This window comes from Molothrus ater, chromosome 4, assembly GCF_012460135.2.
Source record: "Molothrus ater isolate BHLD 08-10-18 breed brown headed cowbird chromosome 4, BPBGC_Mater_1.1, whole genome shotgun sequence".
NCBI classification, from domain to species: Eukaryota; Metazoa; Chordata; class Aves; order Passeriformes; family Icteridae; genus Molothrus; species Molothrus ater.
Genome location: NC_050481.2, coordinates 43,690,155 through 43,704,165, shown reverse-complemented (window position 1 = coordinate 43,704,165; position 14,011 = coordinate 43,690,155). Strand labels below are relative to the sequence as shown.

At 34.1% G+C, this 14,011-nt stretch overlaps 1 protein-coding gene across 1 annotated transcript in view; it reads left to right on the top strand.

Annotated features, from left to right (window-relative positions):
• TUSC3 (tumor suppressor candidate 3) overlaps window positions 1-14,011 on the top strand; it is a 109,257-nt gene that overhangs the window by 89,114 nt on the left and 6,132 nt on the right. The window contains exons 8-9 of the mRNA XM_036382611.1: window positions 9,645-9,719; window positions 12,472-12,562. Coding sequence (XP_036238504.1) covers window positions 9,645-9,719; window positions 12,472-12,562 — 166 coding nt within the window. The remainder of the gene's footprint in view (window positions 1-9,644; window positions 9,720-12,471; window positions 12,563-14,011) is intronic.

Genomic DNA, 14,011 nt, shown 5'->3' with positions numbered 1-14,011 from the left:
ACTTGGTCTCCCACAGTGGTGCAAAGGGATGGAGAATGGAAGTTGTGTCCAGTTCATCACAATTGTCTCTGCCTCTCTTTCTTCCTCAGGATGAGAACTCATCACACTCTTCCCTTGCTTCCTCCTATGGGAGAAAGTTCTTCATGGACTTAATGAACTACATGTCTTCATGAACATGTAGCAGAGAGCAGTGAAAAGACATGGTTGGATATCTGAGAATCATTAAGGTTGAAAAAGACCTCTAAGATATCATGGTGCTTATATGATACACTTCTGTGACTTCCAGGCTATTACTTTGAGCAGTCTGTGTTATGCTGACAAGATGACTCTTACTCAGTTTTGTTCTTTGGCTCCCTTTTCTCTTGTATTGGAGAGTTAACTTCAGGACATAATTATGGAAATCATAAAAGTGTTGGTTGAAAGGGATCTTGGAAGACTACATACTGCAGTCTTCCTGTTAATGAAAGATTATCACTAACACTGGAGCTTGGCTTTCTTGGTGTTGTCGGGTGCAATTTTTTCAAAACTTCAGGGATGGAGATCACGTAATCTCTCTGGGCAGTTTCAGCTGTGAAGCTGTTTTTCATCCAGTCTGAACCTTCCCACCTACAATTCATGGTGCATTCTGGTATGAATTACAATCTTGTCTGACATAACATTTGGCTTCCCTTTGGATTTCTTTTGCCAGCCTTATAGAATTGGTGGAAGATCTGTAGTGAAGCTTTCATTAAAAAATGAAGAGAACACTCTATGGAATAAAAGTATGTGATCCTTTATGTTTTAGCTTTTTATTGCCTAGGAATAAAACAAAAGCCAAGGTTTGCTTTTATTCATGCCACATTATGCATCATTGTTCACCATAAATCGACAGGTTAAAAAAATTTTTATAAAGAAAATATTTTTATCATTATTTCCCCAAAAAAAGTAATATGGAATAAGAGGTATAAATTTAATTTGAGGTTATATCCATAAAAATATGCTGGTCTTTTCAATCTGCTTTCAATTTTCTTTGAAATTGGCCAATTTTTACATCCTCCCCAGAAACAACAAATCCTTATTATTATATGCAATTGAGAAGGAAGTTTTATATAATATATATGCCCACATCATCTTGATAATCAGTGCTTCAAGCAACTAGGCTCAATTTACACACATAATACTTTGGAAGGGATTGTATCAATTTTGATACATTTTCTACTTCATCATCCCATAATACTTTGGAAGGGGTTGTATAAATTTTGATAAATTTTCTACTTCATCAGAAAGTCTCAGTAAAGAGACTTTCTGATGAAGTAGAAAATTTAACAGAAAGTCATTACATAAATAGAAGTATAACTGCTGTAGAATAAATATGGCAGATGACACAAAGAAAAATTAGAGCATGGAATAGATTTTTTTAAAGTGAATTTTGTTTTGATAAATTATTTAAAAGCAGTAACATGTGTGGAGCTGTGAACATGCTAGTCATTGTGCAGTCTGTAATTCAATGTTTTGCTCTTGAAGAGTTTGCGTATCTGTAAGGACTACACAGTTTACACTGAGCAGTAACTTAGTTCACAGTCACAATCCTGGTAAGGCAGTGTAATTGTGTGCTCAATATCCAATTCTACCATGCAAAAAGAGCACATATCTAAACACATTTTTATTTAGGAATAAAGTTTATCATCTTCTCAAGTTATCATCAGTTTGCATCCACATGTATTAGTGCAGCAATTACTTTTAAGAACATAGAGAAAAATTGTGCAAAACAAACAACCAAACGGAATAAATGATTCAGGGTTTTTTGAGCCAGATTGACTATAAAGAATGTTATAGATTCTAGTAATCAATTAATAAATTCTTAGTTCTTTTTAATCCTTTTTTGAATTAATTATGGGATAACATTCTATAGCAATGAATTTTCAGTGTAAACTTCATGTAGTATGCAGAATTTATTCCTTTAGGATTTTTTTTTTGCCTAATATTTGCACATTAAATATATTGTGTAACTTTAGTATATAAGTCATGGGAAGCAGTCCATTCTCTCTCTTTTTTCCCCTTCCATTTGGAGCTTTATAGAGTTCACCAAAGATACTTCTCTTTTCTTATTTCCAAGTTGAAAAATTCTCTTTCCCCATGCAGAAGATGTTCCAGGCTTGTGGTGTCTATTCTTGCAGCCCTCTTCTGACAGAAATTGGGTCATAGATAAGAGGAGTCAGCAGAAATGATGGGTACTAATAAATTTTTTTTAAATGCTGAGTAGGTTGACATTCTTGGAGAGACAAGAAAGAGAAGCTAAAGACAAGGGTATTGAAGTACTGTTGCTAGAGTTATTAAGAAGACATAAATGCAAAAGAGAGATAACTTTGGAATGAAGAGCTGTCATTGCCTAAGAGAAATGACATGTAGTAGACTGCCCAATCATTTTTACTGTTGTAATTAACTACAGTTGAATACAGATAGTGTGTTATATCCAAAAAGGCATTGAAGCGTGCAGCTGTAAATATTGCTCTGGGTGTCAAGATACAGCAAGAAAGATAAGGAGTAATAATTTTTGATAAGCTGTGTTGAAGTTAAAAGATTTTGTAAATTCTTTTATTCCTCCTTTTTGTAGACACTATTCAGTATTTCTAATGAATTTTCTTCAAGTTTTTATGTCATTCCCCAGAGAAATAATACTGTTTTGAATGTAATATGTCATAGTTTTTTCCCTTTTGTAGTACAGTGGATCCCAACTTTAAGGAGTAAATTTAAAAGTAAATATTTTAATTATCAAAAGAGTTTCAGTTATTAAACAATTTGCTTATATACTTATATAACATATTTATATAATATAGCTCCTATACAAGAGATATATTAACCAAAACCCATTATTATAGGAATTAGCAGTTTTGATTAACCTGGTATGTTTTCTCGTTATTGCTATTAAACTTAGCATTGATGCTGATTAAACACATGCACCTAAGTAAAAATGGAAATGTCTTTTAAGTTTCCTAATTTGAATTCCTAAGGCAAAGTTTAATGGGACACCTGTGTAGGTGGATATGAGATACTGATTGAAAGGGAAAAGGACAAAGCTTTTTGGTAGCATTAAAATGACACCTATTATGAAAGAGATAATATTTCCTGTCCTACAGAGGGAATTTAAATTAAGTGTATTAAGTGCCTCTGTGGTGTGAGGAAACTTTTCCATAAGATGAATGTAAAGAGATGACTTTCTGTATGTCAGAGTCACTGAAAATAAGAATCTGAAATTTTGAGTCGTAAGTTAGTTGAATAATATTCACTTAGCTCTCAGTAGTAAGATTCTGTCACTTGTGCATCAATATGCACAACTAGTTGTGTGTTCCTCAGAGATTATATGGTAAAGTGAATGAGGATGGTAACTAAAGCAGTTAGACAAGATCATTGTATTCTTGATCTTAAGGATAAGAAAGAAAGAAGACCACGGTGGATAAAGTTAGGACTAAAACCAAAACATTATAGCATATTTAAGCATGCTTCCTAATTAACTTAGGAAATCAACATCCAAAGCAGCAGAACATCCTGTACATTTTCTGTTATTTACTTGCATTAGTTGCCTGTACTGCCTGTTAACCTTGTAACTTATTCTGATTCTTCTGGAAGCTGTCTGATTCCTCCTAAATGTAGTGAAGCATAAGGAGATGATAGCTAGAAAAATCAAGACAGTTTTATGTTAACAAAGTCTCCTACTGCTCACACCGCAACACTTGGCCTTAAAGCAATTCATAATATGACCCTTTAGAAAAGACATTAAGGTTCCTTAAATGTGAGAGAGATATGCAGAGACCTTAAATTTACAGTTGGGCATTTGTTAACACAACATGAAACATAAATCATAATCTTTCATAAGCTAATGGCAGTACTCTGGAATTGGTGAACTACCTTCACATATGGTGTGTGTCCTCTGCATGAATTTACCAACTCTGAATTTCAGTGATTTTCAACAATTTTCAGTTTCTGGTTAAAATTTTCCAATGCAAGTGCAGACGCCTGCAAAGCTAATCTAGCTGTCAGCTGCTCTCGCAATTGGCCCATTTTTATTTGCCTTTCACAAATAGCTGACTACTAGTCCACACAACACAAGGCATTCACTGACCTAAATGGGCTGAAGACATTTTTAAGGGTTTGTTTAGGCTTCAGTTAATTATTTTAGTGGTTAAGAAAAATATTAGCTTGATAAAAGATGCAGAAAACTAGTCCAAAGTTTAATTTTTTACTTTTTGGATCCACAGATGCTTTTACTAAATGGAGTAGTCCTCAAGTGCATTCAGCTAAGAAATAAATTATATTGCCTAGATCCTAGCAATGTTGGAGAGTAAAACGACAGCCTAGACTTACACTGATGATGACTTACGGTGTAGAAAAGAATGTGTGATAGTCTCAAAAATATTTATAGGTTTTTAGGGAAAGCAAGAGAGATTGTGCCTGCGTGCAAGTATCAAATGTGTACTAAAAAACAGATGAGACATCATAGGTCTAGTGTTTGAAATGAAGTGCTTGAAAATAAGGTAGATAAGGTAGTTTGTAATAGTGTTAGAATACTGAGAGAAAATTATATAGCCTCATCAATACTTAAAAATAGCTCAAATGAAGTTTGTTTTAGGAAATGTGTCTGCGTTTAAAAGTTAAATTAAACTGTTAAGAAATTCCCTCATTTATTTGTTTCTCTGGTATGCTTAACATTAATGAAAGTAAAGTACTGTTATACATCTACCTGTTCTAGAGGTGTTTATACTTTTGTGATTTGAATATTAATTTGAAATACATATTTGAAAATTTAAAGAAATGGTTTACAAAATACAAGTAAAGCTAAAAAAAGATATTATGGGGCAAACCACGCTATAGAAATTTGCAAGGTGGACAGGACTAAACTGAAATTTCATTAGATGTAATCTATACAACCAAAAAGGTCATAAATAATAAATGTAAAAATCATTTCCCCAATGTTAGTTTTAGCTGATCCTAAATGTGAATAATTAGGATGTAAATCAGACTGAAAAACTCTGAATGTTTGATTAGTGATTTAACAGAAACTTAATCAGGTATCTCTATGCTCCATTTTGCAGCTGAATTAAAACAGATTCCAGAGTCTTTTTCTCCTTCTGATGCTTTTATATGGCCTTTCCATTCTCAGATGTCTAAGAGCAGCACAAGAGCAATAGTTCCTTCAGTTTGTCTGGATTAGAGTGACAGGTTCATGAATTGAAGCTAAAACTAATCAAATTAATAATAAACTTTTTCACTATAGGACATTCTATATTAGTGTGAAATCTATTCTCTGCTCTGTTAAAATGATGAAAAAGCATCAAAAAGAAAAGTGGTATAGTATAGTTGGAATTTCAATGGTAGAAATGCAAACTTTGAGCTACTTCACTGTTGTGACATGCATATTTCAAGGAGCTGAGTAGAATTCTGTGAAAGCCAAGACTTCTGGGATGCTTCCTAAAATTATTGAAAAAACATTCAGTTAAGCTGAAGCCAGAAGGTGTTAAACAGAAAGTATGCTTAGGGTTGTTTTTAGTATCATTACAACTGGATTTCAGGCCATTAAAAAATACTTAAATAGAGCTTGATTGTGTATTCATCCATAAATCCATATTCAGATAAATAATTTTCAGACTGTTCTCCACTTTTTCAACTTCTGATTTAGAAATAATCCTTCTTCAGATGAAACGTAGGGAAGTTGGCATCTTAAACATAGAAGTTTAAGTCTCAGTAAGAAAAAGCTAAATATCTATCAGCATAATACGCCCTCTTTTAAGGGGCCAGCAAAGAATTTCTCATGTTCTAATCATCATCCCCCAGCAAAAAGCCAAGCAAACAAAAAATAAAATCAAAAGAAAAAAAAAAAAAGAAAATTAAATAGAAAAGAGAGAGGACAAAATCTCTGTAGATCTTTCTCTTGATCATATTACTTCTTGAAAAAAAGTGTGTGCTTTTATTTGTTCCATGTCTGCTAAATTGAACCATCAATTTTTAAAGATTGAATGATAATCTATCCCCATTTTAGGTAACAGTAAACTGAGCACAGGCTCAAGTGGATGAATATTTTGTTCTCTAGTTTTTCTTGCTCATATGTTATTAAGCAACTGCATGATCTGCATTTAAAAGGTAGTTGTTTCTTTCTGTGTTTGTAATGCTAATGCAGATTTTGCACCCTTGGCAAAAAAACAACTGAATATGAATGAGACCACCAAACTTTTTTTTACATAAGTAACAAAATGCTAGTCAGGCTAAGTCAGGCTATTTTCTCTCTTTCTTTCTCTCCTCACTTACTACTAATTATGAATAAATTTGTGACATAATGATATAAATTATGTATTACATTAATAAACTTTGGAATTATCAGGTTTTCTTCCTTTTGGGCATTCTTTGATTAAATTTTCTATTAAAGTATGCTAATAATAAGTATCCAAAATTTACTAGTAATTAGTTTCATTTTGTAGGATATCTATAATTTTGATTTTATTGATCCAATATTTTTTGTTCTGTTTTGTTTTGGATTTAGTGGTCTGTTTTTTTCCCTATTTCTGATAATGCATCTTGACTTTTTCAGGGCTCAATCTTTTATTCTGTTACTACCAGCCATTTTATTGTGTAAGCTTATAAATTGTGATTATTACTGCCTTTTTCATCCTGCTTTAAAACTGTTGTTCTTCCTCTATCAAAATTCAAAACCTTTTCAAATGCCCTATGTAAATAATATGTTTTCAATTTTTATGAAAACCTTTCAGCTGGGAAAAGGAAAAGCAGAAGTTTCATATGTAAAAGTGTAATAATTTGGGAAGGTATATAACAGGATTTACACAAAAAAAATTCAACAGAGGAATAAATTCATCAGAAAACATTTGCTTTCTTTGGCTTATCTGAGTGCCACATTCTCCTCATCTTTTCAAAATAGTTTCATAATGCATAGTGAGGCAGATAAAGAGGAATTGGAAAATAAGTACATCTTTTGATGCATCATTTTTTGCAGGTTCAAGCAACCACTTGCTAAAATTTTACATTCTGCACTATTAGAGAATTGTGATACTGTAAAAGATTATTTTCAGAGCTGGGACTGTTGCCTTATGTTGTATAATATCAAGACATTGTGAAGGCATAACATAGAATGTTAGAAATGAGTGAAAAATAGTAACAAGCTATATATTCTCTGGTAAAAAAGCTAATTATTGTATCAAAATGACAAGTCAGGTTGAATTTTTATTTTAGCAACAGAGAGCTGAGGCAAGTGGCATGCACAGTGTTACAGTGTGGCTGTGAAGCTGATGTCATTGAAGGTAAAAGGCAGCCAATGAGGCTGAAAGCTCAGCAATGTTGATTAAGGTTAGAAAGCAACAACTGAAGCAAAAATAGTGACAGCATTAGGGAAGCTTTAGGGGTAATGATGTGAAGCTTCAAAAGAGAGGGGAAAAATTCCCCAGCACAATTCATGTGGTTACAGATCTATAGTTCTCAGTTGCAGAGCAAACAACTTACTTTTGTGAGATTGTTGTTCCTGATGGTAAGAAAAGTGAATTAAACTCATGGTCTGCTAAGAAAATAAGAACTTTGTTACACAGGGGATGTCTCCCAAATGGCTTTTTAGTGTGTGGTTGGTTGGTTGGTTTGTTTCTCAGAAGCAGCCAGGTAAGAGAAATAGCAAAGAACCACACTATGTACTGGTACTGCGTGAGATAATCAAGAAAAAAAAACAAAACACAAAAACATTTACAAGACATTTCAAAACCTTTGCGAAAAGTAGCACTTTCCCAAGAGGACTTGCTGAGTTACCTTTACACCTTGGGACTGTGAGGTTTTTTTCCCTTGACTGTTAAACTCAGGAGAAAAACACTACTAAAATCTAAGTGAGGAATTGGTAAAATAAAGTTATTAGGTAATGCTTCTTAGGGGCTTTTCTTTAATAGGGTAGAAATACATATGGAATATTTTTTCTCAGCCCTTTTTGTGACAACTGCCTCAATTAATTAATCTTTATGGTTTTGTAACATTGAAAAATGAAGAATTGAAATATTCTCATTACATTCTCCCCAATTCTTTTTCACTACTGGGAGCATAGCAGTAGAACAGGAGATTCCCAGTCTCATATGCTCGTGAATCTGAATCTTAACAAGTAAAACTTTTAGAAAGCAATTTTTGTATCATGGATTCCAAGATTTTTTTTTCACAGTATTTTGCCTTTTTTTTTTTTTTTAGTATTTTTTCAAGTGCAGTCATAAGCTTTTGGAAGACTTGAATGTAACCAGTTATTCACAGACTGGCTCTGTGTCTTGCAGCTTGTACATGTGTGAGGAATTTAATTTGAGTTACTAGCATAATTTTAATTGGAGCTTAATTTAGGACTGTAGGAAGATGTCTGCATCAAAGAGGTGATGTAAAAATTATAATTCCTCTATGTTGCCTATTTGCTTCTGCCATCTTTCACCATTGATGTTTACTTCTAAAAATCTTGTTATTCTTCATTTGACTTTTCTCAGTTTGTGTGTATAAAATTTGGAAGTCAAACCTGAGTCAGGCTGCTCATCTCTTAGGAAGTGTGATTGTGTTCACATTGACAGTTCTAAATCCTTTTGCTCAGGCTCAGCTTAATGAAAATTTTACAATGAAAATTTCAGATGTCTTTGAACATTTTGGTCTAATTTTGAACATTCCTAAAATGAAAAAATATTAATATATTATGATTAGTGCAAGTGTAATGTTATGAGAGGCAGATATTACTTATGTATCTAGCACATTTGAAGTGTCTTCTTGAATGGTGTGCATAAATAATAACATCTTATTCTTCAAGTCTGTAGTCATCATGCCCTGGGTTAAGTAATGTTGAAATCCCCAACCTTATTTGACCATCTGTAAAAGTGTGTTGAAGTTTGTCTTTGCTGCTGTTGTGACCTATGGTTCTCATGATTCACACCTGCTTCAGAGTAGCATTCAGGCTTGCCTCTGTTTCAGAACAGATGTTATGCACAGTAGTAACTGTTCCTTTTTGTTGATATGGCTTCAAATAAACAATTAGGAGAATGGCTTAAGAGCTTGCTAGATTAGTGAAATTGTTTTATTGTTATGTACTTGTTCAGGTTTGTAACAGTTATAATAAGACAACAAAACACTGAAAGTGACGGAGGACTTTGCCTCTGAGATGTTTCTCTGCTAAAATGTTAAGCAAAATGACACTAAAGAGCGAGTTAATGTCTTATCTAAATGCAGAGGAAGATAAACCAGTCCAACTGCTTCAATTTGTGTCACATAACCAGTGAATTGTGTGCAATTGCAGTGAATGATTTCTGGATCTTACAGTTTCTGTTTTTTAAAAATCTTTTGCTACCAATATACAGAATATTTTAAAATATTGGGGAATGGCTATTTCCATAACTGTCCAAAATTTTTGTCCTACTTGATGACTTGGCCTTTAAAACTTCTTGAACCTTCTTTGTTTTTTTTTAAATCCAGAATGTACAAAGAAATTCCTGCACATTTTTGCTATAGGTGACTGTATCGGCACGGTACAGATTGTGATATGCAGTTGTTACGTATAAATACCTACTTTTATTTTATGAACTTGAAACCTGTAGTTCATAGATGTACCTTTGTGGCTTTCTGAGGTATCCACACATCTGCTGCTTTCCTTGACAATGGCAATTCAGATGCTGCTATCACCATGGGAATGGTACTCCTGAATGAAGCTGCTACCTCCAAAGGGGATGTTGGAAAAAGGAGAAGTAAGTTGTACTTTATAGCTAAAGTAATGCTTGGACAATTAGAAGACACTGAAAAATTACAAGTGAATATCTGATTAAGCTTTCAGACAGTCTCTACTTAAACCAATTTTTACCTTTAGTTGTTTGGAAAAGAGTAGAGCATAAAAATTCTGTTGATAAAACTGCATTCACATGAAATAGTAACAGTAAAAAAATACTTTAAGCATTTTCAGCCAAAGTACAGCTTGACACAGTATCTCTACTACATTGCATAAATGCTTTTTGGCTCTTGAATTATATTAGAAGTCAGTGACATTAAAGAACAAGAGTTTCAAAACGTTCTCAGTTGACAACATCCAAAATAGTGTGAAAATTCTTTTCTTTGGTACTCTTGCGAGTATCGAGTCTCCAGAGGAAGGTGGAAGCCCAACAGTAGGTTTAATACAGAACATACCTAATCTGAAATGTCTAAAGATATTTAGCTTGAAGTGCAATTTTTAATGTTTTTCTGAATTTTGTTGGTACTCAGAATATTTGTGAGATTTTTTTCTCAATGAATCACATAAACACACAATATGAAAGTGTTTTATCCAGAATCAAACTTCCTCACTGTTATGTCAAACAAGGTTTTACTGAGTATGACATAGGTTGAAACAAAGATGCCCATCTGCCTTTGCACTTTTTATATCCCCTGACTTCTTTTTCTTATATAAGCCATTGAAGGTCTTTGGAAGATACCATATTTCCTACACTGCCTCCTCTTTCTTTTGAGGTCAGTTCTTTAGGTTCCCTGTAATACACAGTATTGCAGATAGAGCTGGCCAACCATTTTCTTTAAAAGGATTCTAGAACTCTTCATGGTAACTAGAGTGAATGGGTGAATGGCTAGAGATATCTCTAATCTATAGTAATTTGAGGCTCTCCTTCAGCAAGCTGTAGATGTGTCATTAATTCTGAATATCTTCTATAGTAGCTAGCTTTAACAGTGGTGTCAAAGTGATGCTTTAGGTTTTAGCTTTTGTATTTTTCAGATTCTGTACTGCTTTAGTGTGTAGTTCTGAGCTTCATATTAAGGGATGGTAAGCTCTCTTCACAGAGTAGGTAAACAAAACAGTTCCTTTTCTAGCTTGGGAACAAGGACAACTGATCCAAATTTCAGGTCCAAGAGCATAAACAGCAGTGGACTGAAGAGAGAACAAGAAGGATGGAACTTCATAACCTAAAGCTATAATTGGACAATTAACTCCCGTATGCAAATGGACCAGGGCATATAAAAGTGTGAGACCTCGTGACCGGTCGCCCATTTTGTGACCATTTTGGTTAATCTTGGGTGTAGCCCTGGCTGGGCTCTTCTGCTGCCCAAGGTGGATCCATTGGAGACATTAATAAATACCTACTTTATTCTTTAGCTCTGTCTAGTCTCTGTTCTAGGACAGCCTTCACAAGGTATCAAAAAGATACAGTGACATAAGTTTAATTGGAATTTGATCATAGCTCTGGGCCTGTGAACACACTGAAATATCAGTGGACTGCAGTAAAAATTCAGGCTCTTTGCTCTTTGTGGCCATTATATCAATGCTTTCTATATATCTGCCTTGCACTGTTCATGCTTCCAGTTTATTCATCCATGCTTGTAAATCATATTTGTGAGTGGTGATTTCTTTATAATGAAGTATGTTTATTAGGTTTGTACCTGGCTAGTTTTCTCAAAATAACTGTAGAAATTTTATATTCCAGTTGACATGTGTCACTTTCCACATGGTCAGTTTTAATGAAAAAATGCATCATTGTCAGTTTCCTTCGCTTCATGTTTTCTCATCCTTCGCTCAAAGGCAGCACACTTTTGAAGCATGAATATTGCAATTAAACAGCAAGGAGTTGGCTGAAGTAGGAATAGTATAAGAAGAGGAATTTTTAAAATCAAAGTAGCTCACTAGAATCAAAATGTTATCTAATGCAGATGAGCTGCATCTCAGTTTGGAACATGTGCCCCTTTTTAAAAAAATTACTTACTTGCAGTAGAGTGGGCTATCACAATCAAGAAGGTTTTATGCTATTAGCGCACAGGATGCCAACAGATGTTCCAAATTTTGTTTGTTAATTTAAGCATTTACTTTGTTAGTTCATTCTTTATCTGAAAAGATGCAAAGCACTTTCACCTGGATGGTATCAGAAGATCTGCATCATTGTTACTTACCTTCAGAACCTGAAGATTTATATTGCTAGTGAGCTAAGAGTAAAAAGTAATTTGGCTGCCAGCCTTGGAACTTAGAACAGTGACATTTTTAGCTATTAGTAACTAGATAAAGTAGTTACTAAGCTGCCTTTACAACTACTTCAGCCATAGATGGTTGGCTAGAGACATGATTCGATTAGTCAAGGGACATTTTTCTAAATAGATTTTTTTTTTCCAAAAAGAACAAGCAAATACCTGAAATGACATTATTTGATATGTATAATTTAATGGGCTATTAAATCCATTATCAGCGGTAAGGTGTTTGCATCCACATACATTTGACTTTCAAATTTCTGCTTTTTTCTTGAAAATACATTTGCCCTGACAGGTTATTTTTTCCTAATAACCATAAATGTTATTTCCATATCTGTTTGAAATCCTGTCAGAAGATAGTGGGCTTCAGTAGTCAAGGCAGTAACATTTTGTGTTTAACTGTGTCAGAATTCTCTATAAATGATTGACATAAATAATATTGTTTGTAGAGATTGCAGTTTTAAATCTTTTATGTGCTAATAAACAAAGTTATTTTCTTTCCAGTAATATGTCTGGTAGGCCTTGGTCTTGTGGTCTTTTTCTTCAGCTTCCTGCTGTCGATATTTCGCTCCAAATACCACGGCTACCCATACAGGTAATCTGTCTTTAAATTCTCATCCTATAGACTGTAATAGCTCTGTAGAAGTTTAAGAATTGCTTTCAGCTAAACAATCTTTAGTCTTTACCACTGAAGTCAATGGAAGGTGGTAGAAGCAGGAAGAATGGTGATTAATTTAAACAACCCAAAAGGGACTGGAATGCAACTGTTAAAGCAGACCAGTTAAAAGGGTTTGAGCACAGATGTGTGACATACGCAGTGCCCCCCTGAAAAATGCAGAAAAAAACATGCTTTGGTTTGTAAGGCTTTATTAGATTTTTATTTTTGTATAACTAAGATGTACTTAAGACAGGGCAGAAAAAACAAAGCACTGTATGCTGCTAAAATTTGACTTCACTAAAAGTACCCTTTTCTTTTGTCAGCCACACCATGCAGGAGAGAAAGGATTATAGTTTTTCTAAATTATACATACACCTGTCAGTTAAACAGCTGCAATTTTTCTGACAAAGGAAAAAGTAGATTTCTCTGATTAGGCCACATGATTAGAACAACAGCCAGTTTTGTATTTTTTGTTATATTCCACTAAAAAGGATTCAGCCTTGCAAAGCCAACTTAGATGTAACATTTCAGCTATAACCTTACAATTTTTCTGTTAGTTTTTGCTCTAAGACTTCAGAACTATTTTCATTTTTACAGAGCTTGGTCTCTTTATGCCATTTAATTGACATTTAGGTTGCTTCAGATTAGTTTTATTATTTAATAACACCATACTGAAGAAAAGGAAACTCTTTCTGTTTTAATATGTGCACAAGGTTTGCTCCTGCTTTTTAGTAATTTCTGCTAAGGAAAGAGGTCTGTAAAGGACTCAGTAGCATCATACTGCAAAGTTTCATCAGTATGAAATTAATAGCCATTTGGGATAGACTGTCCTGCTTCTCACCATCCTCTCTGGAGATTACTTCTAGCTTGACTGAGTTGGGGTGAAAGGCAGGATACAGTTTTCCTAAGTGTGAGGTTTTCTTACCTTCCATTAACTGTTTAAGTCTTAAACTTTAAAGAAGCAGGATTTATGAGCTTAATCTGCAGCTGAAAGCTCACTTGAGAAGCACTGCCAAAGAATGGCAACCCATGGTCTGAGCTCCCTTCTCCTCTTAATAAACTTCTCATAACAAGTTTATTAAATGGAGAAGGCGATGGTGGTGGCGTGTTCCTTGCCATGCAGTTTATCAGTTACTAAAGAGAACCTGACAATTGTACTAGTTTCACTTTTAGTTCATATTAGGAATGTTCATATCACTTATAACATCATGCTTATATATCTGTGCCAGACCTTGCATTGCTTTTGTGAAAGTTTGCAACAGGGGATTTTGGCTGCTGCCTGATACCTAGGATGTCTGGTGCTGAGCAGCATTGTGAGCATTAGTGTGCTCTGTGAGTTTGCATGCCAACACCATACCATTGGTGTTAGTGCAAACTCAGTCACTG